The 21,810-nt window shown below is 39.8% G+C and overlaps 1 protein-coding gene across 3 annotated transcripts in view; it reads right to left on the reverse strand.

The window, feature by feature from the left end:
• CDK14 (cyclin dependent kinase 14) overlaps positions 1–21,810 on the reverse strand; it is a 269,013-nt gene that overhangs the window by 77,809 nt on the left and 169,394 nt on the right. For all 3 annotated transcript variants that reach the window (XM_086466597.1, XM_086466595.1, XM_086466596.1), the window contains one exon: positions 4,932–5,052. In XM_086466597.1, the coding sequence (XP_086322723.1) occupies positions 4,932–5,052 (121 nt within the window). The remainder of the gene's footprint in view (positions 1–4,931; positions 5,053–21,810) is intronic.

Below are 21,810 nucleotides of genomic sequence, written 5' to 3' on the forward strand. Positions count from 1 at the left end.
ACATAATGTTTCTATGAATTTGACCCTATGAGAATTTTCCAATAAAAAGCTAATTCAATCGATAAAACTTTTGAAGAACTCACTGACAATGAGGTAATTTTAATTAACAATACCTTGACAGTTACGGCAATATCCTTACTTTAATACCCTAACCCTGCAGACTAGCATTTCTTTGGCGTGGAAGTCGTTATTGTAAAGAACATCAAGGGCAAAAGAACTAATTTACCCTATACTGTTTTCTCTCTTAGGCCCCAAGCAGTATTTCTTCAGGGTATACTGGGACTCCTGCTCTCAGATTTCTTTCTCTGCAAACTGTTTACAGCAGATACAGGACAAAGATGGCTTTGTAATGTCCCCTGTGTAAAAATATAACTCAGTGCACCTGTGTCTAAGACAAGATCAACTCTGTTTTTTAATAAATATCTTAATTACTGTTATAGGTCTTCATTGGTCAAATATTCATGACAGCATGCATGGGATTACAGTGAGCACTCAAACCTGCACTCGGAGCAGGCTATGTGTGAAAAGCATTGTGTTCCTGAAAAATATCATTTATTTTTCTAATGATAGGATAGATTGAAGAATTCCACATGAAGAGTTTTCCCTAAATTAAGATCAGGATTGAAATCATGTATATCAATCCAGATTGTACAAAGTTAAATAACAGTGATTTAATAAGCAATTTCATAACATTTGACTGGCCTAGTTTTAAGCCATTTCTTCCGCAGCACTAAACATAGCTGATGTTAGTTAAAAAGTGAATCTAAAATACATCACGGCCCATAATTTCTCAGGTTATCTGAACAGTGAATAAGAGTGTATTTTTTAAAACCAAAACAAGAGGATATGCAAAAAATTGCTGGCTGTTAGCAAACACAGTTTAAAGCCAGCTGCATTTCAAAATAAAATATCCCTAGTGACTTCCTGATGTAAGCAACCCAGATGTAGCAGTACATGCACTACCAGAATCTAAAAGGATTTAATAACCTGCTTAAATTGCTTCATTTACTAATACTATATTCTTCCTATAAGGAACAAATACAATAGGTTCATTTGGGGATTTTTTTCCCTATATTTCTGTGTTACTTATATATGGGGTTTAGTTAATTCATAAACCCTTTATGTATTGAAGCTTATTTTCCTTGCATTGACTTTCAAAGGACTGCAAAATTCAAGGATTAGGACAAGTTACACCAGAGGCAATGCAAAGCCATTTTCCTAGCTACTAGTTAAGTCCTCATCAAGAGGAAAAAAGAACCTAGTATATCAAAGGTTATCACAACTCTTTGATGCAGTCTTGGGTAGTATAATACACTCACACAATGTCGCTGTATTAAATGGTGTCAGCAGCAAATGACTAAGCCCACCACATTGATTTCCATCACCAGCCTGACACCACTAATGCATGTACATCTTCATTAATATTATTTTATTGCCAGTGGCTATTTAAATAAAGAACGCAGGAGAATGTAAAACTGTGTGTGGATCATTAGGTTTTAGTTACTATCCTAATGCCCTACATTGGCAAATGAAGTGTAAAAATAGCCCACAGCCTCTGCCACCTGCTTCCCAGCCACTGTCCAGTGGTTAATATTTGAACTCCTTTTTCACGCAGCTGGTCTTCTACTCAGTAGAAGCCCCACTTTCCCTTCCTTAGAAACCACCATGAAATGTCATTTACCATGGCTATAGCAAAGGCCCTCTGTTGGTTTTGTTGGTTTGTTTTTTTTTTTTTTTACTAAATGGAAGAAACAGCCGTGCTTTCTACCTCAATGTTATTTAAATATTTAGTGAAGTGGCTGTCTAGTTTTGTCATCATGCAGATCATCCAGAAGCACACAGGAGAGCACATGCTATCTGCCAGAAGGACATAATGCCAGTAATTGCATAAAAATGCTAATGCTACAAACACACTTTTGATAACAAATTACCAAATTACCTTGGAATCTGATGGTAGTTGGGTTTCTCCGCGTCTCCCTTCCTCCCACTCTGGGAAGTCACTAAGTGGTTTTAATGCAATTATGGCCCAGCTATGGACAAGCAGCGTATAAATGAAGCCTCGAGCCCGCCTGTGCTCCAGCAGAGCTCACTGTCAGATGTGCCAAACAAGCATAAGTGACCTTAATGTGCAACTACATCTCTCACAATCAAACTAGAAGCAGTGTCTCAGCCAACCCAGCAAAGTGGAGAAGTCAAAACCCAAACCTCTTCTGTCACATACAATATACATTTGCTCTAATCTGATTTCTGATGTGGCAGTAGGTGAGCCTTTACATAAACTCCTGTCGTGTAAAAGTGTATTAATAGGGCTTTTTTCTAAGCTTTTCACAGTTCTCCAGTTTGCACAGGGCAGCAAAAATTTGTAAGTGCTATAAATCTAGTACGAGAGCAGCATCACGTCATTTTTCACCTGAAATGAAACTCACTGCCTCTATCCCTGAGCAACTGGATCTTTTTGAGACGTGTATGAAATGCTCTGTACAAGAGGACATCATTTATTGTTATCACTGAAGATGTAATTATTGTGTTCTTCCTTAATACTCTTGCATTGCTATAAAAGTCCTGACAAAAACATGATCTGGATTGCTGAAGTGGCACTTTGAGTCCTTCCTTGATCTTCCCTGCTGTTCATGTAATTTGAGTATAAACACATGATTATGAAGGGAATGCTCAGTCTGCAATTATAATAGATTTAAAATGCTCCTATTAGCTGCACGGCTTAATTCGATCTCTATCACAGTAACAGCACATAGTTCGACTACACATTTTAATAGCTCTTTTGCTAAAATAATTATTGGGAGGAATGTTAAAATATATGGTTTTAGGAGCTATTAAACTTTAGAGTGAACCATTTTTCTTGGTGGAAAAAGTTTCAGTGAGAATCAAAAAAGTTTTAAAATCTCTTCTGTTCAGTTAAAAAAACAACCAACAACTACAAAGCAAGTCGAGCTTCTTGTTGAGTGTCAGAGGTGTATCTGGGAGAGGAGGTGACTGCAAAACATCAGGAGCAGATGGGATGCAAAGCCTGCACACAGTTTGTAAAGACACCAGTTTGAACCTGATCTTTGGGAAAATAGGACAGTTTTAGGACAGATGAGAAGCTGAGATGCATTTCAGACCTGTGAGGTTGAGAATGGTTTGAAGAAAACCAGACAGCTCATACAGAAGATGCTGCCTCTGCCTCTCTGGTGCAATTGCAATATCAATGTTCACCTTTGCAGACCTTTTTTAACCCTCCCTTTTACCACCTCTTGGTTTACCTACCATTACAAGCCAAGGAACTTCCAGCAGACAGAGGTCCAGTTATATTAAACGCTCTCTTCAGTATCAGATATTCTAGTACCTATACTCTGTAACCCCTTCAAATGAAACAATCCTGCGGCTTCTAACTCCTGCCCCTAGGAGTCAAGACTTAATAGCACTATGGGGAAAAACTAGATGAGATCTTCAGAAAAATGTACCTCTTCATCCCACATTCTCTGATCTTGGCTACAGGACTAAACACAAGCTACTCATGTTAGTTCCCTTCCTCAGCAAACAAGTATTCCTTCTAGGTCATCAGTTTCAGTACTACTCTGCAAGGGGGCCTATAAGAAAGATGGGGGCAATCTTTTTAGCAGGGCCTGTTGTGATAGGACAAGGGTAACGGTTTTAAACTAAAAGAGGGGAGATTCAAGACTAGATATAAGGAAGACATTTTTTACACTGAGGGTGGTGAAACACTGGCACAGGCTGCCCAGAGAGGTGGCAGAAGCCCCATCCCTGGAAACATTCAAGGTCAGGCTGGACAGGGCTCTGACCAACCTGATCTGGCTAAAGGTGTCCCTGCTCACTGCAAGGGGGCTCAGCTAGATGGTCTTTAAAGGTCCCTTCTGGCCCAAACTATCCTATGATTCTATTATTCTAAGATTCCCTTGACAAATACTATTCACCCACCATATGAAAACATACAGTCCTTTTTACCTTATCTTACAGCTACGTTTAGATTTTAACATAATCCTAATCCTAAATTTAGATTGCCTGTATTAAAGAAAGATACTCAAGCAAACTACAAAAAAAATCATTGTATTTTTCTGAAACTTGCTCAGTATACTTTTTTCTCAAATGAAATGAGTTGTACAGATTTAAAAAGTCAAATACATTCAAAAAAGATTAACATCTTCCAGAGCATGAGACTTTCTTTGTAAGTAAAACCACTTTTTTCCACATTTCTGCTTCTTGAATCAACATGCATTGCTTCTACTAACACGGCTGAAGCTCTTACTAATTACAGAATTTGTACAGATTACAGAGATCCTGTAGCCTCAAAACCTACAGGAAAAATGAAGAACCTCCCCCTTGGTTTCTAACAGCGAAAAAACCAAACACCTTCTTTGTTTAACAGAGGATTAAATGATGTTCTCAAAAAGGAGAAAGGTGCTATATATTGTACGCATCAGAATGCCCTTTCAAACTTGCAGGTCTAAATAAAATCTGTAGGTTTGAAAGAAAACTAAATCACATGTGTCACTGATTTACTGCCAACAAGTACAGTAGATTAAGAACTGAGGCTGTATCCTCACATCCAGAGAATCCTAGTTTTGTCCTTGCCACAGCTGGGCATGGTGAAATTCTGTCTTCTGCAGAACAAGTATCATATCCATCAAAGTACCACATTAAGACTACCAAAGTCAAGCAACAACTCTGTCTCTTGCAAAGCACCAACAGTTCTTCTAGTGGTGTGTCAACAGCAGGTACCAGCTGCCAACCGGTGGGGTGGCAGGAGGGATTCCTTTAGGGAGATAACGAGTGAACCCCACAGATCACTACACACAGTTTTTTTAACCTGTACACTCATCTGGCTACATATTTGTTTTACATGTCTGAAAAAAAAAAAAAAAATCAGAGCTAAAGCACCTACATAGAGTCTTGTGTAAGGATTCTATACACACCACATGTCAAGGCAGGTGGAATATTCTGTTGATCCCAGAAGGACATCTGGAGGCCTGTACCACAGGGTTACCACTTCATTGGAATACGTATGGCTCGGAACTGATTTAGCTCTTGCAAGACCTGTGGGGCAAACACACATAAATTAATGCAAACAAAAAAAAGAAATAGTTTGCTGTATAGTTACAATCCTAAAAGGATACATAAGCTCACATCACAAAACATGACAGCATGTTGCAAGCATTTCTTTCTTCTAGTACTGGAATAAGTTACGTAATGAAAGAACATCGTACCATCTATCATTCAGTACCCAGCTAAACAGAGCTGTGAATACTATGAAGAAATAATAAAATATGCTTTCCGTAATGACAACCACAGGCCCAGGAGAGATGCAAAGATACATTGTGGTATACCTAAATGAAAGACAAATAAACAAAGATTTTCATTTCCATTAACTGCTCATTCTTAGGCCTAGATAGTCTTTCATATCAATGTTATTTAGAAAAAGGAAACGAAAACAGAACTCCCAGACAAATAGTGCCACAGATGAGGTTTTTTAGGGGAGCCTAAGGAAACCTTCCACAGTTTACACCGCAAACCCCAGCCTGCTTATTCAAGTTTGTATTTAAAAGCAGCTGACACACACGTTATCACTCAAACAAATACTAATATTGCAGTCATTTAAAATAATCCACATTACCACACAACCATAAGCTATCTCGTGTGAAACTGGAAAGATCTTAGGAGAGACCCTCATATGCTAAAAGCAGCAGTAGAGAGCACACTTTTGTAAGAGCTCTCCTACAGAAGCCCCTCTCCTCCAGGAAATGGAAAAAGATTTTCAGGGCTATCGTGACTGTTCCCATCATGGGCCTGCAAACACCTTTTCCAAATAATCTGCTCCTAGTTACTGTCTTGCGACCATCTGCTCCCTTGCTGGGAACATTGGACTTGCACAAGTAATGAAAATCAGGAGAATGCACTACTGGGGTTTTTTTCGTGTCTTCCTAAATGAAGAACTATTGATTCTCCTTTCACAAAACAAATGGAATTACTGAAACAGAAGGTCATGCCTTACACCTCACAGAAACCAAAAACCAAAATCATACACTCAGAAAGAAACATGCAACATGAGAATTCACATAAGAGTGCAGATGAAGGTCCTTTGCACCTTTATTCTTAATACACTGGAGAACCTATTTAAGAACAGTTAATCTCAGTGAAGTATCTCCATAGTAAAGTATCTCCATAGTGGCAAATCTTGCCAGTAGATTGCATTATCAGCTGATTATAGCAATTAGAGCAGTGTAGGGAAATAATCTGACTGGCATGCCAGAATTTCTTTTTTTTAAAAAATTACATTTCAAATATGAATGACTTTTTTTAAAAAAAAAAAAAAGAAAAATGTTTTTAGACCTCCATCTCTTTTATGTTTGTGCACCTGGCCATGAGCTTGACAAATAACTTAGCTCACACAGCCAACTCAGGGTTGGCCAGGTACAGCACCAAAGAGGCTAGAGGAGAGGTCACATCACACGCTCTGCAGTGCCTCCAACTCCAGATTAATGGTTTTGCTTCTAGGAGATCAGAAACCACCAATGCTGTAACTGGTTAACAGTTCTTATTCCTAGCCCAGAGAAACATTAGGAAGTCCGAGTTTCTGAGCACCTATATCCTATATGACTAAACCGAAACAGTAGTCCCTGAATTTGTAGATATGGACCTACTATTATTAAGCTAAATAAAAATTATGAAAGGATTTGAGAAGCCTGGAAGGTGAATGCCTCATCCTTCTTTGCCTGTCTGGGCCCCCTTTAGTCTTCCCTGAGGAAGACTGAATTTGGCTGCAAATGATTTCCTCTTTAATCTTCTACCTAGCTTTGACAGGAGAAAAGGCATGGGCAGGCAGGGAAAAGGCATTTTTAAGAAGCCAGCAACATCATGTGATTTGGGGAAAAATGTCAAAAAAACTTTAGAACTTGGCAGGTGAAAAATTATCTCAGGTTTCCATGACACAAAGTCTTTGATCCACACACTCAAGAAACCTCCCATGTAAGCAAGAATGAGTATCCAACTTGCCAATACCAGAAATCATACTGCAAATAATACAATACCCATGCTTGCCTGCCAGTTTATGCCACTTTACTGGCCAGGATGGAGCTCTGCAAGTGCTATAGTCAGCCCAAGCACACCTTTCCTCCTCTTGTGTGACCATTCATCATGGAACCAGTCCTCCCATCCTGCTGGGACTGCTGCCCATCCTGTTTCCTCAGCCTACTGCTTCTAGATCTCCTCCACCTCTAATCCGTTCCAGGCTAACTAAAATCCATCCAGCTTTCAAAGGATGGCCCTTTTGGGCTAATTCCAGCCTGCTGGACAACTAAATGTTTTTCTTTAATGTGCTCTGCACTCCCTTTGGGAGTGAAAGTCCTACTTGAGGGTTAGCTGCTACATCTGGTTTCTCAGTTATAAGAGGACCATTACCAGAATGGAGAAAGTTCTAAACAAAACTATACATTCGCATCAGACAGCTTCACCAGGTTCAAGAGGTTGATGGGTACAAGCCATATGTTTCAAGTTGTGGCTAATTGGTTTCCTAGTTGGGCACATACACTACTTTGGAAACTAAAAAGCCCGATGGAAAGCAGAAGTAAGCAACCAAGAGAAATGCTCACAAAGGCTAAAATTTGGCAGAGGAAAATTTGGCACAGTACCACTCTTCAGTCAATTGTTCCCCCTGTGCAGAGCTGAAAGGACCTGAACTAGGTTAACGCCTTGGCAGAGCTGCTTTCTCTCAAGGAAGGAGCAAAGTTTGCTTTTTCTGAATAATGCTCTGCATAAAGAAGGCATTTGCAATTATGAACACTTTCACTTGAAGACTCAAAATTAATGCAAATGTCTCTCATCACACTTAAGGCATGAAAAAATATCCTCATCTTTCAGATATATTTACAGTTTAAAAAGAATGCTATCAAAATATATATGTGAAACACTAACAAGATACTGCATTTCTTGTTTTGATGCTCCAGATGCAAATAGATGACAGTTACCAGGGTTTTATTCAGATATCCTTCTGCAAGAAAATTTGCTATGTATTTTATACCCTTTTGCACATCCAAATATGCTTACTCATGCAAAATTTATTTAACCACATCCTTCAACTGAAAGAAAACTGAAGGGTCGATTAATTAGCACAGCATGTTCGATCCCTTTCTTTAAGGGTTCCTGTCTGTTTCCATGGTTACGCTGCAGGAAGAGCGACAATCTCATTTTAAAAAAGATAGAGCTTATGGGGGATCATCAAGACTTCACACCTTAACATCCATTGTGCACAAAAGCCAAAAGGTAAATGGAGAGATCACCACGTGAGCACCCAATATTTACATATTGCTGTTTGAGCACTTTTTTGCCTGAGAAGGTGGAGGGAGAACCTCCCAGCAAGCAGAGAACCCCCTCCAGTTCCTGTATTTTCCAAAAGATTAAAGGTCAGCACGTGTCCTGCTGTTGCAGCCTTATTCTGAGGGAAGGAAGCCAAGCATAAGGCTCAGTTATTAAAAGTCGGGTCGTGCCAGGCCCACTGGGGAACTTGCGTGTAATTATGGGAAGAACAGACACTGTTCAGTGTTCGCCAGGCACTTACTTCAATGGCCATTATTTATCCAAGTTGAAAGAAGAAACTGTTCCGATGCATTACACACTGCAAGGCTTGCACAACAGCATCTACCTGTGCGGTGACAAACCACAACTTCCTTTCAATTCATTCATTAAACAACAGCTCAGGACACCCTGCAATACCCTGTATTCAAAATACAGAGTGAATGATCTATGCCTATGTGTGTATGTGTCTTTAACACACAAAACCTCCTGCTGCCTCCTACTCTGAATTTAAAAGAAAAAAGTACGAAGATATTTCCTTCCTTGGTAATCACAATTTTCTCTGCTTCATCTGGCTTTATCTTTTATCTCAGACTCAGAGGCTGTATCTGATTTTACCTAGCATCACTTATTGACAAAACACATCGCACTGATTTATCACTGTAATTTTAAAATTGTGTTTGGCTTTTACAAGAGGCCGTAGCTATATCCAGACTCAAGACCTATTCAATACACACACCTTTGGCTACATGAGCACAAATATTAATATTTTATATCTCTTGAGCTGCAGGATAGATTTCTAGTCAAGCTCATATGACAATCAGGAAGCCTTTGTTCACAGCGAATATGATTCTGCAAATGAGGAAACCCGTCACGACTGCAAAAACAAGGGCTTGCCAATCATGTGCATGGTTTCCCTTCCCATTATACCTTAAATGTGTTGAGCTGTTCACTATTTTGATTTAGATATATCAAGAAGGGTTCTAGCAAAGCATACTTCAAAAAAAGGAGTTTTTTGTTGCTGTTTTCCGTTGATTCAGATTCTTTTTATGCTTCCCATTTTAGCCTCTTGTTTTGTTTATTTTAACAATTACCTAGAGTTTGAGGTAAATGGCTTATAAAACCATAATAATGATTCAGTAACAATATTAAAATATTGTTAATATAGTCTGCTGTAGATCGTGAACTGTCAACCTATTTACTCAGCTACTTGCTTTCCAATGGAAGCATATTTATTCAGTGAATACCTGAATGACAACAAAACATAAGTAAAACAGGTGGAAACACTGACACTGCTTCAATGAAGCAGTCAGCTCTCTAACCTAGAAGTCAGTTCTTGACAATCAAAAGTGTCCTGCAGCCTTTAGGTGCTTCTGCTCTTCACCTGAACCCAACTGGCTCTAAAACGCAGCTCTGTCAGAGCATCTGAGTTAAATTCCTTTCAAATTAGATAAATTAGCTACAATATCCTATGTCCGAGTCCTAAGATAGCCACTATATTATGATAGTGCTGTTCATTTATAAAAGTTACCCACTATCAGGGAGAACCTAATTAGGTTCCCAAATTAGTACATCCAAAACGCTCTTGAGCAATGACTGGTCCTCCAAACTCGAGTGCAGGAGTCAGTCTTCAAGAGACAGAGAACAATAAGTAAGGCAAAAGGTATGTGTGCCTCTCAGCCTGTCTGGTTTTCCCAGTCCCTCAGTTATTCTAATAAAAGATTACTTTTCCCTGGAAATTTTATCTCATGTATGTCTTCAGACAGTCACTTGGAGTAATGCAGATGATAATTATTCTGGTCTGTGAACGGGACTCAACTGCCAATTTGAGAAACACAAGTCACAGAACGGGGAGACGCAGAAACTGCTACCAGAAAGAACAACTCAAGCCCTCATGAAAAGTGGGGGTTTTTTATCACCAACTCCAGCATCATCTCTATTACCATGACCTCTTTCCTCTGACTCCTGAGCCACCCAAAGGATCATAGGCAGCGGAAAAGTAGGATATGAGAAAGAGCTCAGATGTTGCTTGTATATTAAGACCCCTTTGATTAATTTGACTGAAAGCCATCCCAGCTATAAAGCTGTTTATTTCCCTGCTTTAAAATCCTCATTAAAAAATTCTCACACATTTTGACAAAGCCCACTGATGCTGACCACGTACCATGACTGCCAAATTCATTTATTGTCTACTACCAGAAAAAATTACACTAAACATTCAGTTCCAATCAAAAAGCGGTATGGAAGTGCAAAAGGAATATACGTTCCATTTTTGACACCAGCAAAATATCTATTCCCATGGCTTTCTGGGTCAGCATGAATATGTTCAAACTGCCTCTGCTAGTCTGGAAGCAGAAAAATAACAGTGTGGGCAGGAAAAAAAAAAGAAACAATCTGCATTGACACTGTAAACGTTCACACAGATGCACACGCTAACAGAATTCAAGGACAGCAACCAATTTCACACCAAAGAAAACTTCTGCATTACTGAAAAGACCTGGCTTCATTATGGATATGGTATACGTGCCCACAATACCTTAACAGTTGACCAATTTAAATATTGCTTTCCAGATTCTGGATTTTTACTAAATGATCCTCAGTTTGTTGTCTCACAAAAAATCTGTATGAAGATGATGCCCCCTACTCCTAACAATGTCCCAGCATGAGCTCACACCTTTGCTAATGAGGCTGTAAGTGAAAATGTCAGAATTACTCATTCTGCAGTGAAGTTATTAGGTTCGATGCAAAGAGTTAACAATGGCTGAACAGATGGTTTTAAATTGGGAAGATCTGCAGAGCACAGGAAGTTCTAGAAAAGACAAACAGGCAGAAAATAATTCTTCTCTGAAAACAAGAGATAACATGTCTCAGGGTATTTTAATATTCCCTGAGAAAAGAGAGAAAACTGGGAAGCAGCTATGAATGAATGAGGCCAATACTAGACAATTATTTGAGTTTAGACGAGAATAATAATAAAACAATTATATGTGGCCTTTTAAGACATATGAGCAATGAACTTGAAAGTGAAAAAGGTGACAGACCACTTTCCTACAGTTTTGAGGTATAAACCTTTCACTGTAATTATGATTTTCCCCTAACAAATCAAAGGAATTCAGAAAAGAATAAATAAACTGATACAGGGAAAAAATGTATGGAGACAAAGTGAGAGCTATGGATGTCCAATCTGGTGAAACATACTCGTCCACCAAGCACTGATGACAGAAGTTAACAACTTACTGCAGGCTGCTGTGTATGAAGTCAACATTTTACCATGATCCCTAGCTGTACAACTAAAAGCAGGACTGCAAGAACCATTTATGGATGATTCCATCTGAGGTTCAAGTAAAAATGAACCAACTGTTATCAACTGGTACCTTGACAGCTTATAACTTGAGAAGATTGCAGTAAGTACTTGCCATATTGCATGAGACAGGCTAAATACAACATACTGGTAGAGAAATAAATATGCTTGCTCTGTGCTGTGCAAGACTTGTCTTTTTTAGAAAATCATCATGTAGGCAAACTGCCTCCCCCTTCATTCAGGTGCTGAGAGGACTGAACACATACCAGATTCAAGCCCATGGTATACAGGGCAGCATTTAAATCCTTCTAGTTTAATGTTTTATTAAATCCGACAGCTGAGGAACTGTTAAATAAGCACAACTTGGTGCTACTGTAGTGATTCACAATCACCCAAACCGAAACAAAAGCTAAGTTTCACCGAGAATTCAGTATTCAAACATCTAAGCCCAGTGGTTTACACTCAAGTCATTTTGTTTCTCAACTGACCAGACAGCACGTGCAGTGACAAGGTGATGTCACAGTGAACACACTGCTCTCTCTGTCTACCAACGGGGCCCACAGCTCAGTGCAGTGAACCTGTGGAGTGCTGGAACACAACAATACGCAACCACAGTTGCATGACCACTGGGATGTTAGCCCATGGAGTGATTTATTCCAGTGGGATACTACAATTTTTCTGATTCATCATCTCCATCTAGAAGTAAAATATCTGGAGAACTTTGATGAAGAGAATACCTCAAGTCATGGTCAGCTACTAAAAGCCTCATCAAGTACCTGCAAATTGATCTACAAACAGATCAGATCCCAGGAACTGGTCTAAGACAGTTAATTGAACAAGAACAGGGCGCCATGGAGAAGCAAGTATTTGAACAACATTAACGTCTACAAACAAACAGTACTTTTGAAAAGCAGATCTAACAACCACCAATTGTTACAGTACAGGGTCTGACTTATGGATAAACAGCACAATTCTGCAACTACCAGTCGCCGACTCCTGGCCCCTGCCTGCACAGCCAAAGCAATTTAGTTTGATGTGCCTGCTTTTCAACTAAGGGGTCACCCAAGCACACGTATTTCCACACTGCAGGACACAGCTGTGTTTGTTCCATTACCCAGCCTCATCTTTTGAACCATGGCTGCCCTGTCTGGCACAAGCGGTTCTCTAGCGATCATGGGAGTTTAATCCAGGCTGCTGCCAGTACCTGGGCCAGACTATTTATAGATAAGACAAATACTCAGATGATTTCTGTCATTGTTACAATACGTTATACTCTGCGGCTCACATAATTCCTTAGCAGGTAAAACTTGGCTATTCTGCCAAAGAACTCCAGTACATTTCACATGTGCTATCACATGAGTACATACATTCACATACTAGATATCACCCACAGCATCTAAAGCCACATCTGCCTGCTCTGTCTTAAGTCAGAGAAAAACAGTCTGAAGACATCAGTACAGTACGGTACAGGCATTGGTGCAAAACTAATAAAACAAACAAAAAAATTTCTCAGTTATTTCAAAGCTTTTTGAAACACATCAAAGAACAAAATAACTATAGGGGACTTGAAGATTTTGCTAAGTTTTAAAATTATTTTCACTTTGCTTTCAAGTGTGAAACCATTAAGAAGACCTCTGAGGTAGTGCTCCTCCAAAAGCAATATTATAAAGCAACATCTTAGGACATGAATCTCTGGACTCTCAGATTCACCTGTTCAATTGAACCACTCCTCAAAACTCATTTAATGTATATATCATCTTAAATTAGCTGAATCACAAATCTTAGAAGAAAAGTCTTATGTGAGAGACATTCCGATATGCTTAGGTCTAAATGATTATTTGACTTTGCATCAGTAATCAGGCATCTGTATTCCTGCAGAGCCACCTCATCCATTCTTAATACAGTTTTGTCACAGAAAAAGAAGAAATGAAAACAGACAATTTCATTTTAAAATAAGTTACATTAGAAGAGCATTAAGGCTGTGCCTTAGCAGTATGATTCTGGAAATAATAAATAGTTAAAAAGCAAATGTTCCTCATGTGGCATCCTTCTCTGCAGTGATACTGAAATGTCACTGCCAGGACAGCAGAAGTGGAGCTACACAACCAAATCTAGTCTATCATGGCAGATGTAAGCCTCCTAAGTCAGCAGACCTGCAGAACCCTGTATCGTAACTGAATAAAACAAGTGAAAAATTGTTGGTACTGAAACCAACGCATTCTTTAAAGACTACAGAGGTACCTGTCCATGCAAAAGATTGATAAAAGCTAGTTGGAGATTACAAGCAAAGGATCCCTCATAGCATTTTGACCACAGACAAAATACTACTGTCATATTATTAGTACCTTTGAAACACTTCATGTTTTATTTCAAGCATTTACTATTTCAAGTTTGCATGTAGAGCAAACTGTAAGTACAGGTGAGCACATCTCATTTAGCATCACAAATCCTGCAACCTGCGTAGCAAAGCTGGTGGTAATCCTCAGCACTATAAGTTAGAATTTGCGAAGAATTGCCAAAGTTTCAAAAAGGTAACATTAGGCATTTGTGTTTACAAAGTACATTTCAGTGAGCCACAGCCTTCTCATTCCCTTTTTTTTTTTTTAATTTATGTTTAGTTCCTCGTACTCGGCATCTGCTTTTACAATCAAACCAGCCCACTGCAGTTAATATCTAACTTGAAGACCATTGCAGTGAAATACCCTTAAAAGCAAATAGCCACAACAGCAAATATAACTGAAAAAAATTACGTCGAAGTGAGTTAAAAATTGCTTCAGAAAGAAGGATATGAGTATGTTCACCTGAAGAGATGCCACCTGAAAAGTCTCCTTCTCCCTTATTTCCAATGACCACAGAAAAAAAAATGCAACAATATCTGACATATTATAAGCCACAAAAGCCAAAGGTGGGAAAAGCTGAACTAACCTTGGAGGAGAGCTTGGGCACCTTTACCAAGGTGAAGATCTAACCAGCCATTCTCCCCACCACACAGCATGAAAGTCAGGCAGCAGCATTTCCTCCCCATGCAAAGCGGTTGTTCATGCTCCCACATCACCCAGATAAAAAGCTGCTGATTCCTGATCTCCCACTTTTCATATTGGCACCTTCGGATCTTTCAACATTTTACTTGACCTCTCGGTCTTATAGTGTCATTATTTGTAACATATATAAGGCTGGCTATGTGTAGTTAACAGCTCTTTGGAAATGTAACTCACTGGAGAAGCATTCAGTGTGACTAAGACAAGCACTGCCTGACCTCTTCTGGCTGTCATGAAGGCCAGTTGCTGCAGGGGAAATTCTCATCTTCATGCAGGTAGACCTTCAAGCGCAATTTTCATTTACATCAGTACAAATTGTGCATAAATATATTAATATACCCAGCACAGTGTCCTTCAGAAAGAATTAAAAAACTCTGCATAAATTATGCAAAATAACCTAGCTAAAAGGTAACTGTATTGCAGTCAGGTAAGGTTTTAAACTGTCTGGGGCAAAACAAATGATGTTATAAATTACAGAGCCATCACCTCTTTAAAATGCTGTCTCAATTATGGAATTATTTCATATAATGTTAAATGGCACATTTCTCTTAATAAACTGCCAGTCTCTGTTTATGTTAATCCTTTTCTTTGCATATCAATATTTTTGTTCTGACTTACGACGAATTCTTTCTTCTTTAATCCACACCATTTTCCAGTTATCCTTTAATTTCCACATAGCTGATTATTTCCTGTGTAATATACATCTGCATAACTATTAAAACATTAATGAAATTTAAATTATTTTAAAATTTGGCATAATTTTCTCATTATATAATACAGTATGTTCCCTTAAATAAGGAAAAGTTTAAAAAAAAAAAACATATTCAGACCAAAAAAGCAAAGATAGAGAGTACTATGGGATCAACCAGGACGTTTATATACATTTGAAAATTTTACCACAACCATGGTGGTTGTTTTCCCCGATATCTGCAGTATCAGAAACAAGCAAAGAAGCTTCAGAAGGATAAAGTTTTAAAGAAAGTTGAATATTTTAAATACAGGGACTTGTAGCCACAGTAGTCAAAAGGCTAAGGCTATAAAAGAAGCAAGAAGTGTAGGAAAAAAAAATGTTGTCATATAGAACTGACAGGAGAACATGGTCACCTGACTGAATGAGGTGTGTTTTCTGTTTTGTTTTTCCAATTAAAAAACCCCCTGCCGTTACTGCCCAGATTTTAAATACATTTACGGATTCCTTTGGATGGATGGATTGTTCTTGTGCAGACAGCCAGTCACAGACCTCTGTGGTTTTTGTGCAATTATCACGTAACAGCCTGGCTGACACTTAGGTGGGGAATACAAAACAATGAAAAAAATCAGGATTGTGGTAACAATACAAGATCACAGTCAGCACTGAGCTAGCTGTAGTACAGATGACATCTAAATCCCATGTCGTTCTGAAGTACAAAATGCTGAAACAGATTTTTCACCACAGTTGTTTTAATGGTGTCATAACCAACTTCCTTTATTGCCCTTAATGGATAATTAAGATGCTTTCTTCCTATTTAAAAGCTCAATATAACTCTAACTCGTATCAATGGGAAACTGGATTGAACCCTAAGTAATCTAAGATGTGTTTAACAGGGGACACATTACATCTAATGATTCACATCAATCTAATGATTCACATAACATTAACATCTAATGAGTCACACCAATCTCCAGCTCCTTAATGGTTTAAAAAAATTTTTTTTAAAAAAAATTTTCCTTATCAGCCAATAATCCTACACAGTGCTTCTCAGTGGGAAGGCCTTAAGTTACAGCATCTACTTTAGTAATAGCTGAAAAGGCTGGTATATTTAAAGAATTTTAATTTCAACAGCTAAAAAGCAATCAGTGAAGACTGACATGGCCAGAAATTCAGTGTGTGTGGCTGTCCTGGTTTCGGCTGGGATAAAGCTCATTTTTCTTCTTAGCAGCTAGAATAGTGCTGTGTTTTGGATCTAGTATGGGAATTGGCATGAGAAGAATGTTGATGATATACTGATGTTTTCAGTCGTTGCCAGGAAATCAAGGACTTTTCAACTTCCCATGTCTCGCTAGTGTGCAGGTGCACAAGAAGCTGGGAGGGAGCATAGCCAGGGCAACGGATCAAAACTGGACAACAGAATATTCCATATTGCACCAACTTCACGCTCAGTACATACATGAGGGTGGGCTGGGAAGCTGGGCCTCTTCCAGGATTGCGGTTTTGGGATTTTCTCTCTGCTGAGATCACTAGCTGGGAACGGGCTGGGCATTGGTCCTGTGTCAAATCTATTCTTTCCCCATAGGCCATCAAACACAATTTCTGTCCTCAAGATATTTTTCCTGTATTGACTCTCACAATGGCATTTTTTTATTCAGATTTAACTGATACCTCAATAAAACCCTCAAATCTATGAAGCAAGTTAGGCTGAAGTTCACAATGGGAATGACAAACCAAATACATACGAGAAGAAAGAGGCATCTGCAATGGCACTAGACAACACAGTCTCCTATATCTTCACCTCTAAAACCACACATAGAGGAATTCTTCAGCCCAAATGTCAGAAATCAAATCCACCCCTCTACACTGCTGTTGCTTGAGATTTCCTGCCACCTACGCATGTCGTCTTCCTCTCCACCACAGGTTTCTTCTGGGCAAGATGAGAGAAGGTCACGTGCATAGCACATGAAGGCCTTGCTCCCCGGAGGGGAGGGAGGCAGCTCTGGCTACTCCCTGACCACAGTCAGTTGTACTGTTTGAAGCTGCGAAGGAACACCTGGGGGTGGAGGGAAAGCCTGTCATCCTGGGAAAGCAAATAACTAACACAGTAGCCTGCCACAGGCCTCTCGCTCCACAGTACCCACAGCATTTGCAGCCTACGACTTTAATCCTTCCTCCACGAGAAAAGATTTGAAGGTCCCCTAGCTACACATCAGCTCCGCTCCAGAGCTTCACCTCCCTTTCCCTGGATCTGGAAAGCAACGGGGACAGCAAGGGCTCTTTCTGCTGACTCGGTAGTGTGCGCCTGAGGTTATGCCAGGACAAATGCACACAGTCTGCTCTGCTGCTCCAGACCTCCAGCCCAGCTGCCACCATGAATGGCATTATCAGCTTCTGTTCTCAATGGAAAACGCTGTATTTACAGCTAATTACAGAAATAACTGGCTTTTATAAAGACCTGCAAGCTAACTCAAGTTTGAGCAGTTCAGGTTCCCACTCCCTTTTATCCAACTTACTCACAACACTGTCACTGAAGTCATCTTCATTTCTTGATATTTAATAAAAACACAGACCTCAAAGAAACCTATTACTGACCTTCCTGGGGGGTACAAGAACAAATTCTTCAGATTTCAAAGGCTGTTATCAGAGGGGAACAGGATGCACCTAGGGTAACACCAATGTCCCACAGGAATATGGGAAAGAAATGCCTTTTTTCTTTCTCTTTCAATTCAGATGGAGTGTTAGAGCAGTCTATGGCCCTAAATTTGGGGTAAGCTGGTTCCCTTTATCAGCCGCAGCCCCTGATAACAAAATCCGAGACAGCTGCCACTATTCCTGCAGCCCAAAGCCTGCTGTTGCGGCAGCAGCTGTCCACACAGGTCGGCTGCCCTGGAGGGGACTCAGGCCCCGTGCCTGGTGGCTGCCTCCTCAGGCTCACCCACAGCCAGGACGATCAGAAGGAGCCTATCGACATAAGCAGAGACACTCTCGGAGGAGTTTTCATCAAGCATGACAATATGAAACACCAGCTCTTCAGGCACCCTGACAACCCCTTATACCAGTGTCTTCAAGAACTGATACTCTGTGGAACGTTTACACAGAAAAACATGGCAGTTATCCATGCAAGCCATCTTTTATGCTATCCAGCCTTTCATATGAATCTTATACGGTACGTTATAAAGAAATCCCTTACGGGATTCTCACTGTGAAAAAAGAAGTAATTTTTTTTCAAGTTGTCAACATAGTTTTAATCATTTTAACAGTAAACTATACAGCAATAGTCTTGTCTCTCATGGCTTATCCTGTCCCTCATGGTGTATCCCCAACATGCTCCCCACAGAAAAATCTGTATGGAAATTCATGGAAACATCCTCTCTAATACTCAGCTGCAGTTTTAAACTGCGACTCCATTATTATAATTCTCTTTATTGCAGACCTCAAGCCTCTTTGCTCCTGCTATCTACTATTAATCATCCTATGTATCTAGAAGGATGCATGGTTCAATCACATTTACTTGATTCTTTCTTGCTTTTACTACATCACAGGACTTTAAATTAACAAAACTCCAAAAGCCTAAGGCAGGACTTCCCGCATAATGCAGATCTCCTGCAGCTCCTTACTCATCCAAGGAGATCCCCAAAGACAACAAAAAGCTGTCAGGAAAAGCTTCAGGATCAGGGTTATTTGGGAAAGTAAAGCAAAGACATTTTCAAGAGATTCTCTTGCTGTTTTTTCTCTCCAAAGCACACTCTCACAGACAAGGAAGAGCAACTCTCTGACTGCAGGAACAAGCACTGAAGCACTAAAGCACAAAGTTCCTGATGCTCTTCATCACTCACCTTGCAACACAAGAATTCATTGTGGTGTCATCGCAGCTGGAAGATTTTTTGAAAAGACCAAAACAAATAAAATTGGGGCAGGGAACAAGGGAAAGGGGAAATTTCTATTCAAGTCTTTAAAAAAAAAAAAAAAAAGTTACCAATCAGCAAGTTTTCCTATCCTTGCAAACTACAGTCGAGCTAACAATACCTTCTAGACCTGCTGTTCCACACTTTGAAATCATATTTTGCACTTCTGCCTTTTGGGTGCCTGCTTAGCCATACACTGTGTCTTGGAGCCACGGCATAGAGAAAAAGTCCGTGTACACACTAAAAAGAATGGCATGCCAATTAGAAGATGTGACTACACAGAAGGTCCTGGCACTTACAATAACCGCACAATCCAAAACAGAGACCAAACAGGTCTTCAAACTTCTCATCCACCCACTCTGTGCAGTTCACTTCTATTGCAGGCCTAGCAGAAAAGACAAACGGGAGAGGCAGCTGCAGGGAAGCTTCACAAACAAGCAATCCCCCCCCAAATGCAATCCCCCACAGCAGGTTCATCAGCTCACAAATAAAGAAGGACAAGTGCCTTACCAGTAATTTGGCTGGTTTCTCTCACAGTCTCAGAAGCGCTACCACTGCCTCACATGCTAGTCAAGTTTAAATGTTTTGTTCTCCACACCCGTGCCCTGGGGATTTTCTCAATGCATCGAAAAGCGATGTCAATGTGCCTACCCTCAAAAGCTACATAAATGTTTAATCCCAATATTCCTAATAACAAGTATAACCACATTATTTTTCAACCCAGAAAGCACAAAATTACTCTAACTAAAGGATACAGAAGAGTAACCATACTATCTATGATCAAGTTAAAGGTCCACGTTGTCCCTGGAAGAGTCAGAATATTAGTCTGTTAGTGGATGTTTTGGGACAGAGAATAAGAAACAAGGCACAAAAAGATTGAATCCTTCCCGGAAAGTCCTACACGGAAGATGGGACCCATCTCCTGCCTGATTGCAATCAGCTATTTAGCCACTCTGTGCTGGGGTTTATTAAGTATGATAATCTGGATGTAAACATAACTAATTAGCCAATCATGATTTATATCAGCATACACAACAGCTAAATGCCAATACCCAATCATTAAAAAACAAACCAAAGCAAAAAAAGCATGCTATATACCAAGTCACAGAACAAGAAGGAGAATTCGCCTAGTCCAACCTGCCAGATCAAGGCTTTGTCCAGTCAGTGAAGCAAATGGAGATTTCACCACCTCTTTGGGCTGCTCCAACGCCGAAGTACTCAAGTACTTTCATTGTGAACATTTCCATCCTTATACCTAGTTCTGTTTCAACTTATGACCATTATCCCTCATTCTCCCACTGTGCAACTCAGTAAAGAGCACCTTTTGCTATGCACCACCATCCTCCTGGTAACACTCTCTTAGGTACTGGGAGACTGCACAGCTAGTCATTTCATTACAGAAGGCAATCCCATGAATCAAACATTATTCTCTTGATTGAAACTAGCAAACGCTTTCTTCACAGGTACAGAAATTACTTTGAAGCAGACACGGTCCATCATTTTCCCAGGGATAGTGGTTGACCAACCTGCAGTACCCCAGACCTTCCTTCTTGCCCTTCTTGAAAATGGGTACAACATTAACCTTTCTCCTATTATTGAAGACCTCCCCCAATCTACACAGTCTTTCAAAGATGACAGAGAGAAGCCTGTCAATGCCATCAGTCAGCTTTCCTTGTACCCTCAAGAACCCCCCTGCCTGGACTCATGAACTTCCATGGGTCAAGATTTTTCATAAGATCCCTGACTCAATTCTCTTCCATTCACCCCTTTCCTCCCTGAACTGCATCTATGAGAACAAAGGCCTGTGAGTTCTTATTCATGAAGACCTAGACAAGGAAGTAATGGAACACCTCAGCCCTACCAGTATCTGCTGTGACTAAATCACCTGCCCCACTTAGCACCGGGCCCACATTTTCCACAACCACTTACCACTTTTCTCCCTCGCGGTCTTCCAGCACCTTCACTTTGCCTCCTCAACACCCATTTTCCTCCCAGACGCCTTAATCTCCTCATAGAGCTTCTGTTGCTACCATCTAAACCCTTCCAACACCTCACACCCTTCTGCCTGTGGCCGCTCATGAGCATCATCACGCAGAGTCAAAGACAGTATGCCTCGCAGACTTTGTCTGTTCCTCTGGTGTTTTCATCTGTATTTGCTCCTATACTCTTCAGTACATATTTCTTAGAGGTTCAGAGTGACATTTTGAAAATAAGGGATCACTGAAATGACATATGGCACTGGTTATAGTATGCTCAAAATGAATATAAATCAGATTTGCTTAGATAGCTATTTTTCTTAGATTATTAATCACCTGTTTGCAAAGAACTCTTGAAAAAATATTTGTAGTATTCAATCTTTGAGTTCACACTCCTATCTGCTGCCGTACAGCCACTTGACACTGTTTATAGTTAAGATAAACGCATTTATTCTAGAAACATACCTTGCTTTTAAAACTGCTTAATAACTTTTCTAGACAAAGGTTCAAGGTATTTTTTTTTTTAGTCAATACACATCCAAAGGCCAAACAAATGCATCTGTATACAGCACAGCGAAAAAGTAAAGTGTAGAAA

This window comes from Leptosomus discolor, chromosome 6 (assembly GCF_034619465.1).
Source record: "Leptosomus discolor isolate bLepDis1 chromosome 6, bLepDis1.hap2, whole genome shotgun sequence".
Classification (NCBI taxonomy): domain Eukaryota; kingdom Metazoa; phylum Chordata; class Aves; order Leptosomiformes; family Leptosomidae; genus Leptosomus; species Leptosomus discolor.